Genomic DNA, 20,338 nt, shown 5'->3' with positions numbered 1-20,338 from the left:
GTCTTTCTGTGCTCGCCATAAGACTCCGGTATCGCTTGCCTGACGGCAGCAGTTCAAAGAGGCAGTTGTTCGGGTGGCTCGAGTCCTTAATAATTCTCTTAGCCTTCCCCTTGCACCGCTTGTTGTAAATGTTCTGGAGGGTGGGAAGCCCCCCTCTAATTGTGCGTTCGGCTGAACGTGTCACTCTTTGTAGTCTGCTACGGTCTTGTGCAGTGCTATTCCCAAACCAGGAGGTGATGTTGCCGGTCAGGATGCTCTCTATTGTACATGAGTAGAAGTTCCTAAGGATCTTCTGACTGACTTGGAACTTCCTTAGGCGCCTGAGGAAGTAGAGGCGTTGTCGTGCCTTCTTCACAACACTGTCAATGTGTGTGGTCCATGTCAAGTCCTCGGATATGTGGGCTCCGAGGTACTTGAAACTGTTCACTCTCTCAACTGGTGCCCCGTCGATGCTGAGGGGGCTGTAGTCCTTGACCCCCGACCTCCTGAAGTCCACAATCATCTCTTTTGTTTTGCTGACGTTCAGGGAGAGGCAGTTCTCCTGACACCACTGTGACAGGTTCTCTACCTCTTCCAGGTAGGCCCTTTCGTCGTTGGCAGAGATCAGGCCCACCACTACTGTGTCATCAGCAAATTTGATGATGGTGTTGTTGTTCCGCTGTGCTACGCAGTCATGTGTGTACAGGGAGTAGAGGAGGGGGCTCAGAACACAGCCCTGGGGGGCCCCTATGTTGAGCGTGATGGATGAGGAGGTGCAGTTGCCGGCTCTTACCACCTGAGGTCTGCCCGTCAGGAAGTCCAGGACCCACTGGCACAGGTCATAGTTCAAGCCCAGGTCCCTGAGCTTGGCTATGAGTTTGGAGGGGACTATGGTATTGAATGCTGAGCTGTAGTCGATGAACAGCATTCTCACAAATGCTTTTAACCAGGGCCCCCGTTTCGTAGAGCCAAGTCCATCTCCATTTATTTCTCAAGCTTTTATCACCTCTGACACATCGGAGGCTGCCTTCGTTTAGTATGCACGCGTCCATGCTTATAGCACTACTAGCTAAACGGAAATCAAGTGTCCACGCTCATATGGGCTCCGATGAGTATCAGAGGTAGATCAACGGGTTTTGGGTTTTGTCCGCTAAAGTAGGCCTAATGCAGGATCTGTGCACATGTGTTTTCTGACATAGCCTAATGATGTGAATGCGTTTCTGGATCTACCTGCCTGTTCATTGTCTATGTATGCTGAAGGTCGGTCAGACCCAGTTTAAAAGAATAAAAGTGATTAAATCTATTACTTTTGTCCTGTAACATTTATATGTTTAAAGAGAATGTAGCGTATATCAGCCTATGATTTATGGTAAAGTCGATTCCCGCGGGGGTGCGGCATATCAAAAACATCTCCTGACTGAACTTTCTTTTTCCAGGCAAAGTCATATTCTTATTTTAACCTCCACTGTATATTAGGGAGGTGTAGTGGTTACGTCATCTTCGTTTTTTCCTGTTCCACCCTCTGTTCCACTCCATGTATTTCCCCATTGACCATTTCTAAATCGGCTCGTTTTAGATAAATACAGCATTAACGTTGGCATGGTGTACCTTTCTGTGCGTATTAATCCACAATCTATAGCTCAACATGAAAATATTCGCAATTAATCGTAAAGGTAGCAAAATAACAACGTTTATGTTTTCGTTCGCTGGGAAACTACACTGCTATTTGGCGCTGCTGACTGACGTCACCACAGCGTAGACGCCTGGCTTTAGTCACAGACCTAGGATAAGATTTCCCTTACATTCCATAAGCTTAACAATTCGTACAATGGGAAAATAACTGACCCTGAATCTGTGGCTAGTATCTCTCTGGTGGTCATAACCATTAATCTCTAAAGCCAACCACCATTTTAAAAAGCAACAATCACGTTACCATATTTGTATTTATATTTTAAATCGTATAACGTTATTTCGCTGCATAATCACTGTAAATACTAATGTAAATCATTGTTTCGTTGTAGCTAGCTAGCTTGCTAGTCTTGTATTCCCGAAACTCTAACATGCCCCGATTTAAAATGGTTCTCTCCTCTTTGTATACGTTTGTCCTCACAAACAAAGTATTCTGCCAGGGAACTTATGGACACGACAGTAGTAGTAGTTATAAGGCTTTTGAGCTTGTAACGTTAGCGTTAGTTAGCTGTCATGGTAGCCCCTTTCGTGACTGTGATGCACCGAGTGCATCACAGTCACGAAAGGGGCTACTATCGTGCTATCAACATGCCGTGACGTGTAGCTAGCTAGCTTGCTAGCCGGCATGATGCGTGCAGTGCTTTGCCCCACAGGTCTGAGAAGAGGACCTGCACATTTTACTCGTTCCCGAAACTCCTCTACATGCCCCGATTTAAAATGGTTCACGACAGTAGACATAATGCTACGTAATAGCATTTAGCGGGGTAACGTTAACGTTAGCTAGCTAGCTTGGTACTATGACCCGTGACTGGGATAAGGAGACAGCCAATAGTGGCTGCGTACTGAACAACAGGCTGCCTAGCCCTAGTGGTAAATGTAGTTCTTTTTTTACGACAAATTAAAAACCTTTTAACTACCTTTGTTTCAACCAAAAATGCTTAAACAATCATGTTAGTGGTAGAAGGGAACTCATTTTGTGCAAAAATGGAAAGCTTGCCAATGTTCATGCGGCAGAATTGTTACAATAGCCGATAATCCATTTTCCCAATGATAAATCCCTATACGGGTGGAACAACCAGTGACGTCAGACTACACCTCCCTATAGCGTTAGCTAAAAGGAAAAGACAACCCGTATCAGGGTCTGACAGCACTACAATTAGGGGTGGGAATCACCAGTTTCATCACGATACGATACGATATCGATTCTTTGGACAACAATACGATATTTTCCGATATCACAAAGTCGATACGATACGATTCGGGTGCCTGCGATCGATATGAGACGATATTATATGCCCATTTAACACAATCAGTAACATTTAAATCAACAACAAAAAAAGGCAATGGAAATAGCATTTGACATTTTTATTTTTGAGCTCTTCCAGACATTTAAATGAAAAACAATCTATTGTTTTAATACAAATAGACCTCCTGTTTTTGGTCGATATTAATATCCTATTCACTGTCAGAGCTGTATTTTGGCTGGAAAAGGCATATTGGGAGTCCGAAGGTGCAGTGCCGGCCAGATCCTGGTAGTGGGGCTATCTCGAGAATGCAGTAACCCCCCTCCTTCCCAGTCCCTAGTGGCCGTTATTTTTTTTCCTAGCCGCATTTCTGGCAGACGCTCTCTGATTGGCCACTGACTGACGCTCTCTGATTGGCCACTGACATGTTTGCCCAATCGCGTGACGAGCTGTGTCTTTGCCCATTTCCGCGTTGAACAGCCTGCAAACTACCTGGCGTTCTATCGCCATGCTCTAAGACAAACTCTAACCTTAACCAACTTCGAAAGAGTGCCTAAGCTTAACCGTCGAAAGAACTTGCCGTCACGCTCTAAGACAAACTCTAACCTTAACCAACTTCAAAAGAGTGCCTAAGCTTAACCAGTGTAGAAACAGGCGTCGGCCAATCAGAGAGCGTCTTGCCAGAAATGCGGCTAGGAAAAAAAATAACGCCCCTAGTGGACCTCTGCTGTTCTCTCTATATGACTCTGATCAGCTTAGCTTAGTTAGCTTACGCTAACGCAACGTTAATTTCGGTATTTAACGCAACCTTTATGCGACGGCATAAAGGAATGGCGAGGATGCAAAGCATGTTAGATGCATTTGACCCGTTGTGGGGAAAAAAAACAACAGGCACTTATTTCGGGTCGCAAAATAGGCGGACTCTGAAGCAATGCTGTCTAACGTTAACACACGCTGCTACTGAGCTACTGTTGTGGCGGCCGGGCGGATATGCATTGCTCGCAATATGAATCGATCTTTTTACGTTGCATCGATCCTATTTGATAATTGATAATAGATCGATATATCCCCTAACTACAATTACATTTTCATATAACAGGCTGACGGACTCACCGGTAGAGCCGTCGCGCCGCCGCTAACCCTTCAATAAGCTTTGTGGTTACGGGCATAAATGTGTCCATAAATCCATTTAGTTAGATCCAACACTGTCTGAATGTATCTTGCGATTATTATACATTTCCGACAACGAACTATTAGCGCAATCCTGTCTCTCGAGTCGCTGCGTCCTGCCATTATTGCTCGCCAATGACTCTGCTTGGCGCGGCAACAGTAGAAAAAATATGGCCTTTTTCATGATATTTTATTTGACGCCTCTGATTGGCTCAATTTAGTTTCAATCTGTATGCATCTACAAATCATATTATACCAGGTAGCCAATTAAGGGAAAATCCGTCACGACTCCGAATCAAATTGACGGAAATCCGTCTCAAGACGGAGCGCTTTAATACCTGTACCCTAATGATAAGCATAATCGCACAATGAGGAAACCCACTCCCATTACCAAAAAAAAAGGTATAATATGCCTATAAATACTTTAACTACACATTGTGAATGTATTGCATGGCCCATAATGGGCCCTAAACATCATTGCCAAATTCAATAGACCTGTGCCCTATCAAGTGAGCTCCAGGTATTGACAATGCCAATGCTACATACCCCACCACATGGCCCCTAATGGCCACCAGAACCCAACATGTAGATAGATAGGCAGTGAGAGCCAGAATATCACCAGGGTTATCAAGTGGGCATCTCCCTTCACCAGTTTTTCATCAAGTTAGGCCCACAACACCTCTGAAAGGCTCGACAGTTAGTTCCAGCAGGCCTGAACCCCCCCCCCCCTCCATACTAGCTGTCATTGTCCATGACACCCATATGCAGAACTTCATTGTGTTATCTTATCCTTATGTCGAAACTATTCCTGATAACAATATCACACATGAAACAGCAACAACAGAGAAGAATAGGAATACTCGTACCCTATGTTTACTTTGGCCGCCCTCTGACATTATTTCTCATCAACCAAATCCATTGACTTCCTTTCAATGCTTCTTCCAACAGCTCATTTACCGCCTTTCGCAAACTCCACCAACGAACCCCCAACTCTCCCAATAATGATAAAGTTGATTGTACAATAATCCCTCTGTATCCTACTTCTACTGGACAAACCCTAGCTTTCCATCCTTGCTATTCAGTTTCTGCTGACAAATCTGCATATCTAAGCTTTTTTCTTTTCATAAGCCTCCACTGAATCCTCCCAGGGCCCCGTCAATTCTATCAAATAAACTCTAGGTATCTGCTGACTCGCAGACCATAACACCAGGTCAGGCCTGAGGTTAGGGCTGACTATCTATCGTGGAACAACAAGTTTTCCTCCCAAATCTACCTGCATCTCCCAATCATTAGCTCCCTTTAGCGGGCCTGACTCTACATTTTTCTCCCTCACAGAAAAATGTAATGGCTGCACTCTCTACCCGATTACATACTGAATTTACCTGTTCTTCTTCGGCTTTCATTTCCTGCCGAAAATCTTTTCCAAACCTGGTTATGTCGCCATGTATACTGACCTCAAGAAACAACTCCCACCTATCCAAGCTTGGCGTGTCCCTTATAAATGGAATTTCTTCCTCATCTAATAAAACATTCTTTCTATTATCTTCCCTCTGGTCAATGAAATGCTTCTCGACTTAATCTTCATCCTAGCCAAGTTGAGATTATCATTTAACTTCCCTAGTAACTTTCTTTTGACTATATATATATATATATATATATATATATATATATATATATATATATATATATATATATATATATATATAGTAAAAAGAAAGTATATATATAATTTCTTTAACAAAGCACTGTCTGTTGTGGTCACCAGAGTCATGTCATCCATGTAAGCCCTGATTGGAGGGAGGAGCAGCCCACCCTGCCGTCTCTCCCCACCTTGATGCTCTAACAATTACTTCCATCGCCACTGTGAATGCTAGTAGGGAAATAGTACCCCCTGCCATAATGCCTATCTCTAGTCTCTGCCATGCTGTTGTAAAATCTATAGTCTGTACCAAACACATTTTCCAGGTCTAAAAATACTTTCTTGGCTGCCTGAATCTGGTGCTATATTATCTGTGTGTTCAATGCACCCTGCAAAACGTTGGATTCCTGCACTATGGTATCTATTAAACTATTCAGTTCTGAAGTAAATTGTTTTCTAGCCTCTGTGCCATTATAATGGCCAAAGACTCTCCTTGGTAATTAGAATTTCCCCTGCTCTACACCAGGCTCTTGGTAGAACCTGTTTATCCCATATTACTCTCAATAACCTCCACAAGAATCTACACAGGGATTAAAGCAAAAAAAAATCTCCTGACTGAAATTTTTTTCAGGCCAAGTCATATTCTTATTTTAACCTCCACTGTATTTCTTTTTAATAGCGTTGGCGTTTTAAGGGAGCCTACTTGTTTCGGTTTCGTCGATAATCCAATGTACAGTTACCCCCCCACCCCGCCTACCCAACCCTTCCCTCCCCAACCACCTCCAATGTACAGTCCCCCCCCCCTCCACCCAACCTCCTCCAATGTACAGTTTCTTCGTCAAATGTATATGCTCTCTTTTTTAGACTCTTATTGTATCACAAACAATACTGTGTAAATCTGGTACGTCATAAATGTATAGATGTAGCAGTATTATCTATCTGTATGTCATGTATGTCATATATGTTATGATGAATTGAAAATGGGGGACCCTGATGTAAAGAGGAAAGTCTTTCTCTGGTCTGCAACCCCTTGACAATTGTGTGTATTGAGCTGTACTGTATTGTACCCATTCTGCAATCCGTTATAACAATCAATCAATATTTAACCGATTGCAGAATGGGTACAATACAGTATGGCTCAATACACACAATTGTTAAGGGGATGCAGACCTGAGAAAGACGTTTGTCTTGTTTACATCATCAGGGTCCCCCATTTTCAATTCAGTGACATTTATGACATGCATGACATTGACATGACATTTATGGCATAGGGACATACTACAGGTATATAGTACTGTTACATTTGTGACATATACGATATGCAAATATACAGTAATGTTACCCATAGATCCTGACAGAGAGAATATATACGGTGGGGAGGAGACTGTCTACCGATACACCTGTGTGATGTTGCTACGGAGTTAAGCTAATAAACGTATACTCACAACCACAGCAGGGGACTCGCATATTGTACTGTGAAGTAACACGACAATGACAAACGTGTTGTTTCTGTTTTTCTTTTTGACATCGTTGCGGCACACTGAACAAGTTAACTCACCACTACAGCCCCCAGTAGCGCTGCCTAGCCAGTCTCTTCAAACGTCCTCTCCTCTCGAAACTTTTTGTTAGGTGGTCCCGCTGATCGTTTTCATCTGAGAACCCCGCGGTGGGTTCTCTTTTTAGTGGCCGGCTTACTCCTTCCATTTAACAGACGCTATTAAGCTAACGTTAGCTAATCGGTATATAGCAGCGAGTGCAAGCAGCGTGGTGGCTGTGACGTTGGTAAACAAGCAGTTGACGCGTGAGGCTGCAAAAAAGGCGACCCGTCTCTCGAGTCGCTGAGTGATGATGACTGCTTGGCGCGATAGGAAAAAAAAGCCCTTTTCCATATTTGGCGCCTCTGATTGGCTCAATTTTGTTTCAATCTGTATGCATCTACAAATCATGCAAATACTTCCGTCAGACTGCGAATCAAATGGACGGATCTCCCCAATCAAATTGACGGAAATCCGTCTGGAGACGGAATGCTTTAATGCATGATCTACATCAAGTGCACTTTTATAAACCCGGTTGGGGACTTCATTCAGCCCTGGGGCTGAAGAAGTCTTTGCCCGCCTTACTACAGCTTCCATTTCCTTCCACCTTGGTGGCCTAATGTCCATTGTATACTCTAACTCTCCTAATGGTGGTATATCAGGAGGAAGGGATGCCATGTCAGAGTAGCTGTGCTCTTGTGATTGATCCAATATTGGCAAGGCATGCTGAGGCATATGGGTATGGAAACCATGGAAGTAAAGATTATGATATAAAACATATTTTATTTTTTGTATCTACTTTTTCTCCTCCTTTTTCTGTATTTTTCTCCCATCGCAATTTAGTCGTTATGCCAATTCCCCCCTCCCCTTCCTGGTCGTTGCGCGCATTTGCCCCCCACTTGCCGGTCTAGGGAAGGTTGAAGACTATCACATGTCCCCTCCGATACATGCAGAGTCAGCCAGACGCTTCTTTTCACCTGACAGCGAGGACTCTCAGTGGGGGAGCGTAACGCGTGGGAGGCTCACACTACTTCCCCCAGTTCCCTCCTTCGCTGAGCAGGCGCCCCGACCGACCTGTAGGAGTCGCTGTTTACAACGACCAGGATACACACCCCGCCGGCTTCCCACCCACTAACACTGCCAATTGGTTAGTATGGACCAGGGGTTCCCAACCTTTTTTCCCCCAGGGACCCCCAAACATCTCTGATGAAATTCCTGGACCCCCCTCCTAATAAAATACCATAAAATACTTTTTTTTGGTCATTTTAATACTTTTTTTTGTCATTTTAATAACAAACTGCTTATACACAGGCATATGCATCATAATTAGACCCACTATGCTTCTTTGACTTGTGCCTTCAATCAACAAATCTCATCTTGCACCATATGTATTTCAAAATGTTGGCCAATATTCAAATCCTGTATTCATCCTCTCAAATCAGGCCCTAATGGTGAACGGTTTGCATTTATGTTGAATGAAGTAAGAATCCACTGCAGTAAAAATATCCTCACCTCGAGTGGTGGTAGTAAGGTTGACTGACATGAGAATGTCCTGCTTCAGATCCTCATTTTCGATATACTGCACATAAACGATGAGCACAGCCTCGTCTGCGACAGTTGTAGTTTCATCAAGTTATATGGCAAATGGACCCTTTCTAAGCTTTTCTGACAGCTGCTGCTCGCGATCACTTGACATCTTATCAATTCGGTCTTTCACTACATTGTTCGAGAGTGGTACTGATTTTAGTTTATCCGCCACCTGTGGGCCGCACAGTTTCTAAACCATTTTGATGCAGGCTGGTTTGATGAGCTGCTCGCCAATATTGTGCGGTTTCTTTGCTTTTGCAATTAAAAGAGAACACTTAAAGGAGGCTTCGGTAGCCTTCTGTAAATCACTGCCACCCCTGCTCCACGCTACTCTAACATCAACGGGCTTGTTCGCCTTGAGAGACTGTTCTTTCCTCCGAAAAAAATCCGGATCCTTCCCAACGGTTTCTGGGTGCTTAGACGCCTGATGTCTCTTCAGCTTGCTGGGCTTCAGGCTCGAGTTTGCCAACTTTTCTCCACAAATCACACACTCAGGTCGTTTGTCTGGTCCCTCAGTGAAGCCCATGGTGATGTACTTTTCGCGATTGCTGTAGGTCCTAACTTTTTTTGCAGATGAGCTGCCGTCATCTCCTTTTCGTTTGTCACACATTTTCTCCTCTGGCGGCTGACTGCAGACGAGCCGAGAAAGTTAACTAGCGTGCTAGGCTAGCTACGGAAAGTGATACAGTCAACTGATTCGCGTTTTAGCGGCTACCCGGTAGCCTACTGTTAACGTTCAAAAATCATGTCTAGATGTTTATTTATTTATCTTTATTTTTTATTGTAGTGGAGAGACTATTCATGCTTCTGATGATAAAAATATGCTAATTAAATATTTCCCTGAAAAAAAATAAAAATAAAAACTCAAATCATCTGTGGTCTGGCGGACCCCCTGCGCCCCCTGGCGGACCCCCTGGTATGGACGACCGACCAGGCCGGAGGTACCACTGACAGCTGGATTCGATACCAGTGTCTCTGCGGTGGTAGGCAGGCGCTTAGTCCGCTGCACTACCCAGCCGCCCTATAAAACATATTTTCTCAAAGATTAAGTTAAAACATTCACCTATTTGTTGTAACAGTATAATAATTAAATAATATATACCTCCATCAAAGATTATGAACCTACACAATACGGTGGCTGTAATACTTATAGTTTTGATCTTCAATGGGTGGCTACAATGGGGGAAAATCACAGGTGGAACCTCACTCCCCAGGTCTATAAAATGCTGTCTTGACTCGCTCCTCCTTCTTTCTCTTAAGTTGCTCTGTCCACCTGACTACTGCTAACCGACTTCTTAGTAGGGCTGCTCGATTATGGCAAAAATTATAATCACGATTATCTTTGGTCAATATTGAGATTACGATTATTTAACATTTACATTTAGTCATTTAGCTGACGCTTTTATCCAAAGCGACTTACAAGTTCTGATTACTCATTGACTTTGGAAACATCATGCATTTATTGAACTTAAAGAAAGTGTCTTTTTAACAGTGGATTTCCTTGAACTTTAAATATGATTCAACTGAAAAACAAAAAACATGATCTGGCTTCAATACATGACCTGGCTAAAAGTCGATTATGTTGTTTTCATAATCATTGGAAGCCAAAATCGTAATTGAAAATAAAATTAAATAAAATGCCCAGCCCTACCTGCAAAACATTAATTCCCTCTTTCTCCCACAGTCACCTTATTAGATGTCTCCTCTCTAGGGATGGGTATCGTTAGGATTTTATCGATACTACTACTCTTATCGATACTGCTTAACGGTTCGGTACTTTATCGATACTCTTATCGGTTCTTTTTGGTTCTTTTTTTGCAAGAAAAAAAGACAATTAATTAAGAACAGAATCAACATTGCTTTATTATTTATAAATACAACTTTATAAATAAGTATTATAAATAAATATAATTTCTTCAGCAACAGCAGCAGCAATGTTCTTTTATATAACTTTATAAATAAATATAATAAATGAATATAATTTCTTCAGCAACAGCAGCAACAATGTTTTAAATGTGTCTGACTCTGAATTATAGACTTTTTATAATAAACAACAAATGCAAAAGGCTAACAGAACTGTGACACTCGTTCACCCTATCCTCTGTCATCCTTCCTCTAGCTGCTAGGGAGAAAGGACTTTGGGTGGTGGAGGGAGGTAGAGGGAGGATGTGTGGTGGGCCTGGGCTCACTGGGCTGGGACATAGTGGCTGACGCCTCAGCTTGACGATCTATAAAAAGTTTAGATTGTAGTATTTGTAGCTAAACAATTATTTTGTTTATTAGCCTATTTGTAATAATTCGTTATTAGCCTAGGCAACTCCGTATCTTGGCTTACGGCTGCAGTGGACGTGGATGCAGATGGAACACTGCGCGCAAGGCAGTCGAATACGCGCATTTCTGCACACTAATATCATGTTTTGCCAACAGATGTTTTGATAAATTGCTCGTATTGCCACCCTTACTGGCAAATGTTTTGTTGCACTTGTGGCAACGTGCGTTGTCGGCATCGACCCTTGTAAAATATATCCATACTTTAGAACGCTTCGCTCTATCCGCCATCACGAGTCACGACTCAGTGCATGCAGACTCAGAGCTGTCTGTGTCTGTGTGCAGCGCGCTTCAGCACGGAGACAGCGCTTTCATTAAGGAGTACCCGTATGTAGCACTACTAGCGAGCGACTCGCGAGGAGTGTGTGTAATAATGACTCGCTGTGGCTCGCTTCTCGTGCAGAGACAGAGAGAGGATAGATCGTTTGCAACTTTTAAATAATAATAATAATAATAATAATAATAATAATAATAATAATAATAATAATAATAATAATAATAATAATAATAATAATAATAATAATAATAATAATAATTTCTCTAGAGTATCGATAGCAGTACCGAGGACGTCGGAGCTTATAAATACTCCGGTATTTTCTAATATAGTACCGGTTCCCGTTTAAAACCGGGGTCCGGGGGGCATCCCTACTCCTCTCCTTCACTCATTTCTCCATTTCTTTCTGCTGTATGGACCTAACTCCTGGACCTAATCTCTCTACCCTTTTTCTGTCAAAAATAATCTGTAATTTATTTACCACTGTTACTTTAAGACCATCTAAAACCATCAAATCCATATTAACTGTCTCCCATTCTTTCCTTTAATTTGCCCTAGCAGGCCACTTAACAAATGTTTGCCCACAGCTCTTCTCTCTAATGGCATGCTGGCCTTAGTACCATCTACATCCCCTCCTACAGTGTCCACTGTGAACTGTGGTTTTCTACCTGTCGTTGGACTTCAACCGACTGACTTTTCAAGAAGTACTGACCAATTGGGTGTCCTGGTGGCTCAACATGATAGGAAGCATGACATGTAGTCACAACCTCCTGGGTTCGAATCCAGCCTAGGACCTTTGTTGCATGTCATCCCCCTTCTCTCTACCCCCGATTTCCTGTCACTAACTGTCCTGTCAAATAAAGCAGAAATGCCTTAAAAATTTAATAAATAAATAAATAAAAAGAAGTACTGATCAATGCAGCAAACCTGCACTCCCTCTACCAAGCACTTGATTCCTTGATGTATTCTGAGGCCTTTTACTGTTGTTACTTTCTGCCAGCCACAAGGACAGATCTGGAGCTTCTTTCCCTCTACCACTCCACCCCTGCCTTCCATTGATACATTCATCCCACTCATAGTGCTGTTCTCTATAGGGTTGGGTACCGAACTCTGTACTTTTAAGCATACCGACCGAATTACATCGGTACTACCGAGTAGCGATTCACGTTAGATCAATCTGTGCCACATTTCGAGCCTCTGAGCCTCTCTCTCTCTCTACGTTCAATGATTTAAAGTAGCCAAACGTTACACTATAAAAACGAACTGGATAGTTGATGATAATAAACATTTAATTTCATTAGCTGAAATATTCTAAAATCATTAAAGGTCCCGTGTCTTGCTATTCCTTTCCCTATTTGGGCAATGTTACACAATTCCTGTGAGTCTATGGAACACATCTATAAGTTTTCCCCCACAAAAAATTCATTGTTTTGTATTTCTAATCACGTACTCTAAAGCAGCATTTTTTCACTTCAAGATTTCAAGCTGTTTTGGGCTGGGCTCCGCCCATAAGTGATTTGAGTGACAGTCACCCACAGTCTGCACTGGCAGACAGAGAGAGACATAAAGAGATTGAGGGGGATACTAATTAATTCCGCCGCGGGGGCATAATCCCACGGGACAATGCATTGGTAACTTGTTTTAAATGACAATATATACCCCTGTGAATATTATTGCACGGATCGGAATACGGGCGCGCACGTGGGAGCGTGCACAATGATATTTTGCAGCAGGTTGACAGTGATATGCGAGTGCTCCCGACTGCATGTGTGTTTCCCCGAGAGAAGCTCCTGCCCCGCGCGCGGTCGGGAGTGTGTGTGGGGTGCTCCTGTCCCCCCCTCTCTCTCTCTCTCTCTCTGTCTCTCTCTCTCCCTCTCTCTCGCTCGTTCTCTGCCTCTCTATCGGCACCCGCGCCACGTCAACCCGTTTGAGGAAGTGTCGGTATTTCCACTTGCTCTGTTGTTGATCGAATGGTTGCGCTACAACCATAGAGGGGGCTAGTTATGCAGATCAGGGGGAGGATATTGTCTCAACTGAATTGGAGCAATCCGCCAAAATGAGAATTAGAGACAAACCATTGATACAAACCCCCATTGCTAGAAAACAATGCTAAACACTGGAAAAGGCCATTTATAAGAAAGGGGACCTTTAAGTCTGCTATAATCCATTCTCCCTTTCTGTGTGTGTGTGCGCGTGCACCCCATCTCTGGTCTTTGGAAAGACCAGATGAGGTCAGAGGATTTGATAGTATTTACTGAGGATGGTCAGATAATGTTGATAATAAAAAAAATAATAATACATAATAAATGTATACATGATCATGAAACATTAAAAGAAAATTTTGGAACGGTTTGGGAGAGGGAGGTAGGGAGGGGTTTTAGTTTGTGTGGTGTGACAACAATGTTGAAATTGAGAAGTTTAGACTTTAGTTTAGTTTTACAACAGAAATAAAATGTTTGTTATAATAAAAGTACCGTCGGGTACTGGTATTAATTCCAAGGTACCAGTACCGGTTCCGGTTCAAATGTAAACGGTACCCAACCCTAGTTCTCTATAGCTTAGATCTGAGACACTGTCCTTCATTACTCATCCAATGCACTGTCCTGTCCGTTCCATGGTCTGTAATCACGTAATCGTCAGTAATCTTCAATTAATAGTATTACTGTTAATACTTACATTTTTGTAAGAAGACCAAATCTTGATTTTATAAAGAAAATAATTTAATTAGAAAATAAGGATAATAGAACACACGTCTTATTCAATGTAGGCTGTAATTTTTATCATCTTTTGGTAAAATCATCTTTTATATAAAACACATTGAATAAAACAATAGACTGTTTGCATTTCTTAGACGGCCTTTTTGGGCTTGCCATATAACATTACACTCTGTAACAGCATATTTCTTGGCTGCTCGACAGTTGTTTGATGACTGCTTTGTTGATCTTAAATTGGCATAATAATGCCTCCTCTGTTGTTTGTTAACTTGTCCGACTTTTGAGACACTTTGTTCGAGCTGGTCGTTGTGTCTCTTGATCTCTCCAGGCGCTGTGTATGCGTGCATGTGTGAGAAGGAGAGGGAGATACAGAGAGTGTATGGCTTGCCTGGGGAATACTTGTTTAACGAAATCTGTTGTTGTGAATGTATAATGACATTTAAGTCTACACTTAGATATTCGGAATTAGATTTAGGAATTAGTTAATGCTGTAACTTATATACTTAACTTAGCATATACTCTGTAGCTTTTTCATATATACTTCATATATATATACATTACAATGCACTTTACTGCTCCTTTACACTAGGGTTAGATGCAAACTTGCTTCCTTGTACCTGTGAATCTAATCAAATCTAATGTAGAACATAATTTGATTGTGAGATTTAATTTTTTTACAGCACCACAAAGTCAGTGCCTCATTCATTCTCTATGGAACAAGCCCAGATTTTATCACACATGTGAGGGTTCTCGCTCTGATTTCTAGCTTCAGGAATAAACCAGAGGCATGGAAGAGAGTGGTGCATGTTGTCAAACGTTGAATAAGCTGTCCTGGGGTACCGGATGTGGATTCTTAAAATAGGTGGCATTCCCTTTAAATGCATTCACGCACTCGCTCGCTCACTCACCAGCTTCGATAGCACATAGGTAATGGTACTGGAGTGTGCAGCCTTTGCTGTAGCAGCCCAGCGTTGAGCCGACCATCTCACAATACGAGCAGCACTGACGGGAGACATAAAGAACACAGAAAGAAGAAGTGAGAAGAAAAGTAATCAATACGTCTCAAAACTGTAGTAGACAGTGAAGAACTGCTATGGGCATGGCAAGACGATATAAATCAATAAAGCACAGTCTATTCATATCTTAACATTTCGGAGCCAATATATAATGAAATATATTCACCGTCTTGGGCCTAGTAAAATGGACTTTATATGTATCAGATACATGACTTACTACTGCAAACTGGAGAGTGCACCATTTCATTTTAAGACCTTCAAGTTAACATCAGGCACATCAAACTTACAATAAACAACTCTCTGCCAAATGCTGATATCCATTTCACCTACGAAACTGAACTCTCATAGACCAAAGGTCAAGTGAACAGAGGGGCTACTCACTGTGTCTCTGGCGCCATCAAGTGCCTCCTGCAGGCCGTATAGTCTCCCGTTGACAAGGTACACTCCACTGGTCCACACGATGCAGCCCTCGTGGACCCACAGCTCCTCCGGGTCCATGGGCATCTGAGGCAGCTGGGCCAGTTGTGCCAATGGCCCCAGGGAGTCCAGGGCTGGGGGAGGGGGCTGGAAGGGCAGGGAGGCCTTGCTGTTGGATGGTACCATTCTGGGGGAATTCTCACTGGATTTATGCCTTCTTTTGAAGCGTGGGTGTGAGGTCAGCTTTCTGTGCTGGGGTCTTTGCTGAGCTTCATCTGTTTGTTGCTGTTGTATGTTATGTTGTAGTTGTAGGTTCTGTTGCTGTTGTAGGTCCTGTTGTTGTAGGTTCTGTTGCTGTTGTAGGTTATGTTGCTGGTCATCCTGGATTTCTGGTTCTCTCTTAAGTTCAGGGATAGTTCTATTATCTAGATTCATATCCCAGGTTAGAGATGGTGTTTTACTGGTGGTGGTGGTGGTGGGAGCGGTGTTACCAAGCTTAGCAGCCAGATACATCATCATTTCCTCCCCCCCAGCTAGAGAGGCAGTTCCAGGGGATGTTGGGTTTCTAACTACGCTGGCAGCATAGTCACTGTCAGTTGAAGACTTGCTAATCTGAGCATCTTGAGTTGCCGTTTCTTGGATGGTGCTCAATACAGTTGAAGTTGTTTCTATATTTTGTCCCGTTTTATTTGTTCCGGTGGTTACTTGACATTGTCTGACCTGGGGTTGGTTCTTGGGAAGTTTTGCAGCGTATTCAGCTGGATAAAAAGGACCATAGAGATCTCCAAGATGTTTGTAATTTGCCCATTTCTGACACAGGCAGCAGAGTAAACGCCCAGAGTGATTGGTTTCAGTAATTACAGGGCCAGAGACAACATAGTCAGATGAAGGAAGTGCTTTTCCCGACTGAAGGGTAGTTTCCACCTCCTCCGAATCTCTTTTCTCTATTTCTCTGTCTCTCCTACATAGCTGGGAGGTAAGCGCTGAGGTCAGAAGAGACTCCATTCCACTGCTGCCTGCTTTCCCTCCAATGGCACTGCGCTCTCCTTTTATCTTTTCCTCCTCGGCATTCACTATGGTGCACACCGCCCCGATCTCTGGAATTTTCCTCTCCACATGTATGTGTGGGACAAATACACCCTTTCTGTTTTGGTCTGGGAAGCCTACACTTAGGCTTCCTCCTGCCCAGGAAGGTGTATCTAGGTCATCTTTGTCCGTCACAGCCTCTGTCGTCGTCATCGCCACTGCTGTCGGTGCTCCTCCTCTCCTCCTCCTCCTCTGCCTTCCTCTTGCTTCCGCCTGCTCATCACCTTCATCTTTCACACCCCTTCGTCTCCGTCGCAGAGGTTTGACCTCTATCTCTGGCTCTGGAGTATCCTCACTCTCTGCATCCACTTTCACCACCTGGGTTAAAACAGGCGGGGCCAGACAGGCAGTGTGGTTGTCATCTGGCAGAGGAGGAGTCATGGGGACTGGTGCGCTGCTGGTGCTTCTTCTTCTTCTTCTTCTTCTTCTTCTTCTTGTTCTTCTTCTTCTTCTTCTTCCTCTTCTGTCTCTGGGATAACAGTAGCAGCAACTGGAGACATGGCCAGCTGGGAAATGGGACTACCGGGGCTTGCGCTCTGAGCCGGGGTCTGGCCCTGGGCTTGGTTCTGGCCCTGGGCACGCTTTTGTTTATTGACACTCCCAACAGGTCTGCCCTTCTTCTTACCTGATGGGAAATAGCCTTTGGGCACAAGACTATCTTTATCTTGTGGTGAAAGCGAGGACCTCCCAGAGGACATCTGATGCTGTCTGTTTAGCATGTGTCCTTGAGCCTGGCTGTGGTGTGGCGGGGTGGTTCCATAATAGTCACTGCCGGGATAATCATCGAACCCCATTCCGGTTTCTTGGAGCTTCTGTCGAAGGAGGTTAGCAGCAGACTGCTCTCCTCTCCGTGTCTCAAGCTGCTGATAAGTGTTGGTGAAATTCTGAATGTCAGACAGGGCAGAGGAGGATGGAGGTGGGGAACCCTGCACTGGGCGGGGTAACGGTGGGGGTGGGGGCAAAGGTCCTAGAAGAGCAAAGTCTTCCTTATCCCCAGACGCTGCTGCCACAGCCGTGCCTATCCCGAAGTCGAAATCTGACTGTTTGAAGGATGTCTGATCACAGGGGTAAGCAGAGGGAGGCAACGGCCCCGTCTCATCAACTCCCCTGAAGGGAATAATGTCATTTAAGGAGTGACTTTCGTCCATGTAACCGTCGTCACTTGCCGCAACTCTGGGGAAATGCGCTAAATCTTGGTCCTGTGAATCACTAAACTGTGTCATTTCAGAGTGGGAAAAACCCGGGTAATGATTCGACTCAGAATCACCATGCTTCTTAACACTCGGTGTGATTTTCTGCACTATCGCCTCCAGTTTCAAGCCCCGTCCTTTCTTCGGAGGCAAAACCTTGGGTTTACCACTTGAAGGGGAGAGAGCTTGTGAATAAGCATTCTGCCCAGGCGTTGGGGAAGAGAGCCTAGTACAGGGAATATCTGAGCTAGATGAGTCATCTTCATTGTGGCGGCTAGATTCAGACTGAGCGCCTGGGGAATGATGTGCATTCTGGGCTCCTCTCTGTTGAGGACCTTCCTGGTGTTGCCTCTTGGCAGGGATGGGGGAGATAAAAGAGCGAACTCTCCTTCTCAACATTAACGGATTTGTGTCTCCAGAACCTCCAGCTTTACTCTGACGCTGGCCCTGTGGTAGCGCTGAGTTCACATCAGCAAGGGGTTTAGTCACATTGGATGCTGGAGCCGGACGTGGTTGTTTAGTTTCCTCCAGAGCTCCTCTGGAGACCTCTGATTCAATAGCGTTTGGTGTGGCTGCTAGAGCCAGTTGTGGGGGAACTGCAGCGTGTGGAGCTACAAGAGCGGGAGGAGGAGGTTGTGATCTGTAGTAGGGGTCTCCCTCCATCATCACCCCACCTTCTCTTCCAGAGTGTGTCGACTCCCACATTTTCATATCGTAGTAGGCGCTCTGATGGCTAAGCAGAGGTTTGGTTAAATGCTGTTCGTTAGGCATAACATCAGTCTGAGTGAGTATCCTCGGTCTCTGCTCTGGCTGGTTGAGTTTAACTCTACCTGGAGAGGAACCAGGCTGTATCATCACCTCCTTCGGCCTGTTAATTGCCGTCGCCCAGTCCAGTCTGTCATTCATGTCAAGGGGATGTGGAGGACCACCACCTCCTCCACCACCACCACGAGGGTGAGGATACAACAGTTTATTTGCCGATTGCGGGTTTTGTAATTGAGCCTGGGGGGATAAACTGTGGTAGGGATGGTGGGAGGGGAAATGGGGGTTGGAGCGTGGCACCATATTGCCCTCTCTTGTATCACCATATCGATATCCAGGAAAACTACTGGTGTGACCAGCTGATAAATCAACACCATGAAGATAGGCTTGATGCCTTGACGGTGGAGACAGAGGGTTAGAGCTTGTAGGATGAGAGGGCATGGGACTCATATCAATATTCCCTCGTCTATAGGGATCAGCATTCATAACTACAGAGGGATGAACAGACTTTGAGTGATACTCCATATCGGCTTCTTTAGCTGTAAAACCACCGTGTTGTTCAGCTTGAAGATTAGGTGCCTCTGGGACAGCCTCCTTTGATGCCAATTCCAGTTTCATCACTTGTTTTTCTCCGAGATCTTTCTTAGTCAGATCACTGGCTGCTGTTGGTGAGGAAAATGGCTGTTGAATCACAGAGGCTCCACTTTGACTTTTCTCCCTCTCTCTCTCCCTGTCACTTTCTCTATCCCTCTCCGGGGTGCTGCGCCGGTTTGGCGACACATCACATATGACAGAGCGGCGCTCTGATGACGGGGGTAAAAGAGAGGCCGATGATTTCTGGGACTCGGTTTGACCAACACTGCCTGTTAGCGGCTCTGTCTCCTGCAACAAGAGCTCTTGCACAGCAGAGGATGGAGTGGGTAAATTAGACGGTTTCCTCTGTGGTAAAGAATAGTCTGCTAGGTTAATGTGTTTTGGCGGAGGCGGCTCTGTAGAATGTGCTAAATGACTCTGGGATACACTCATTTTAGTTTTCTCAGCACTTTGTGATGCCTTAGCACTGGCCTTAGAGGGGTGAGGTTCTGGGCCAAAATCAGGCCCACTTCCTTGCCGCTGGTTTGGTTGTTGAGGCTTTCCAGAGCTAGCTCCCTGGGAAAGATGAGGAGTAGCCTCAGCCATTCCAGTTTGCATCCTCATGCTTTCAGCCATGCTGTAAGGGTGTCTAGTTTGGAACTGTTGCTGAGCCTGGAGGTGAGCAGGAAGTGCCTGTTCAGGCCGCCCATATCGCCTGTCTAGATTATAGCCCTGGAGAACCTCTTGCAAAAGACTTGGAAACTGCTGAATTTGAGAATTATCCTCATGACCCCTTGCCCCTGCTCCATCCCCTCCTCTCTTTCCTGATGCCTCTACTACAGAACCTGCAACATCTTTGGAAAGCACGTGGCCATAGCTAGACTGTGACTGGTGGTACCCTGGGTATCTGGAATTTGATTCCACTGCACCCACTGGAGCAGGTCTCCCTCTGCTCTTCCCTGACATATCTGTCAATGGCGACTCCTGATAGCTGAATTTATGGTGCCCAGACTGGGGTGGATTTTGAGGCCGTCCAAAATTAGGTTTCTGGTGGAGTTGGTGGTGCGAAGAATATACACTCAGATCAACACCTTCCTCCCCGTTGTGACTGCTAGAATCTCTGAAGAAAGCGTGT

General features: G+C 44.4%; 1 protein-coding gene across 1 annotated transcript in view; it reads right to left on the bottom strand.

Annotated features, from left to right (window-relative positions):
• tcf20 (transcription factor 20) overlaps window positions 1-17,207 on the bottom strand; it is a 33,083-nt gene extending 15,876 nt beyond the window's left edge. Inside the window, exons 1-2 of the mRNA XM_084329755.1 lie at window positions 15,557-17,207; window positions 15,068-15,161 (exon numbers count right to left, since the gene is read on the bottom strand). Coding sequence (XP_084185881.1) covers window positions 15,068-15,161; window positions 15,557-17,059 — 1,597 coding nt within the window. The 5' untranslated portion in view covers window positions 17,060-17,207. The remainder of the gene's footprint in view (window positions 1-15,067; window positions 15,162-15,556) is intronic.
• Between the last annotated feature and the right edge of the window lie 3,131 nt (window positions 17,208-20,338).

Source organism: Notolepis coatsorum (genome assembly GCF_963971535.1).
Source record: "Notolepis coatsorum genome assembly, chromosome: 14".
NCBI classification, from domain to species: domain Eukaryota; kingdom Metazoa; phylum Chordata; class Actinopteri; order Aulopiformes; family Paralepididae; genus Notolepis; species Notolepis coatsorum.
This window is presented reverse-complemented; position numbering and strand designations above follow the sequence as displayed.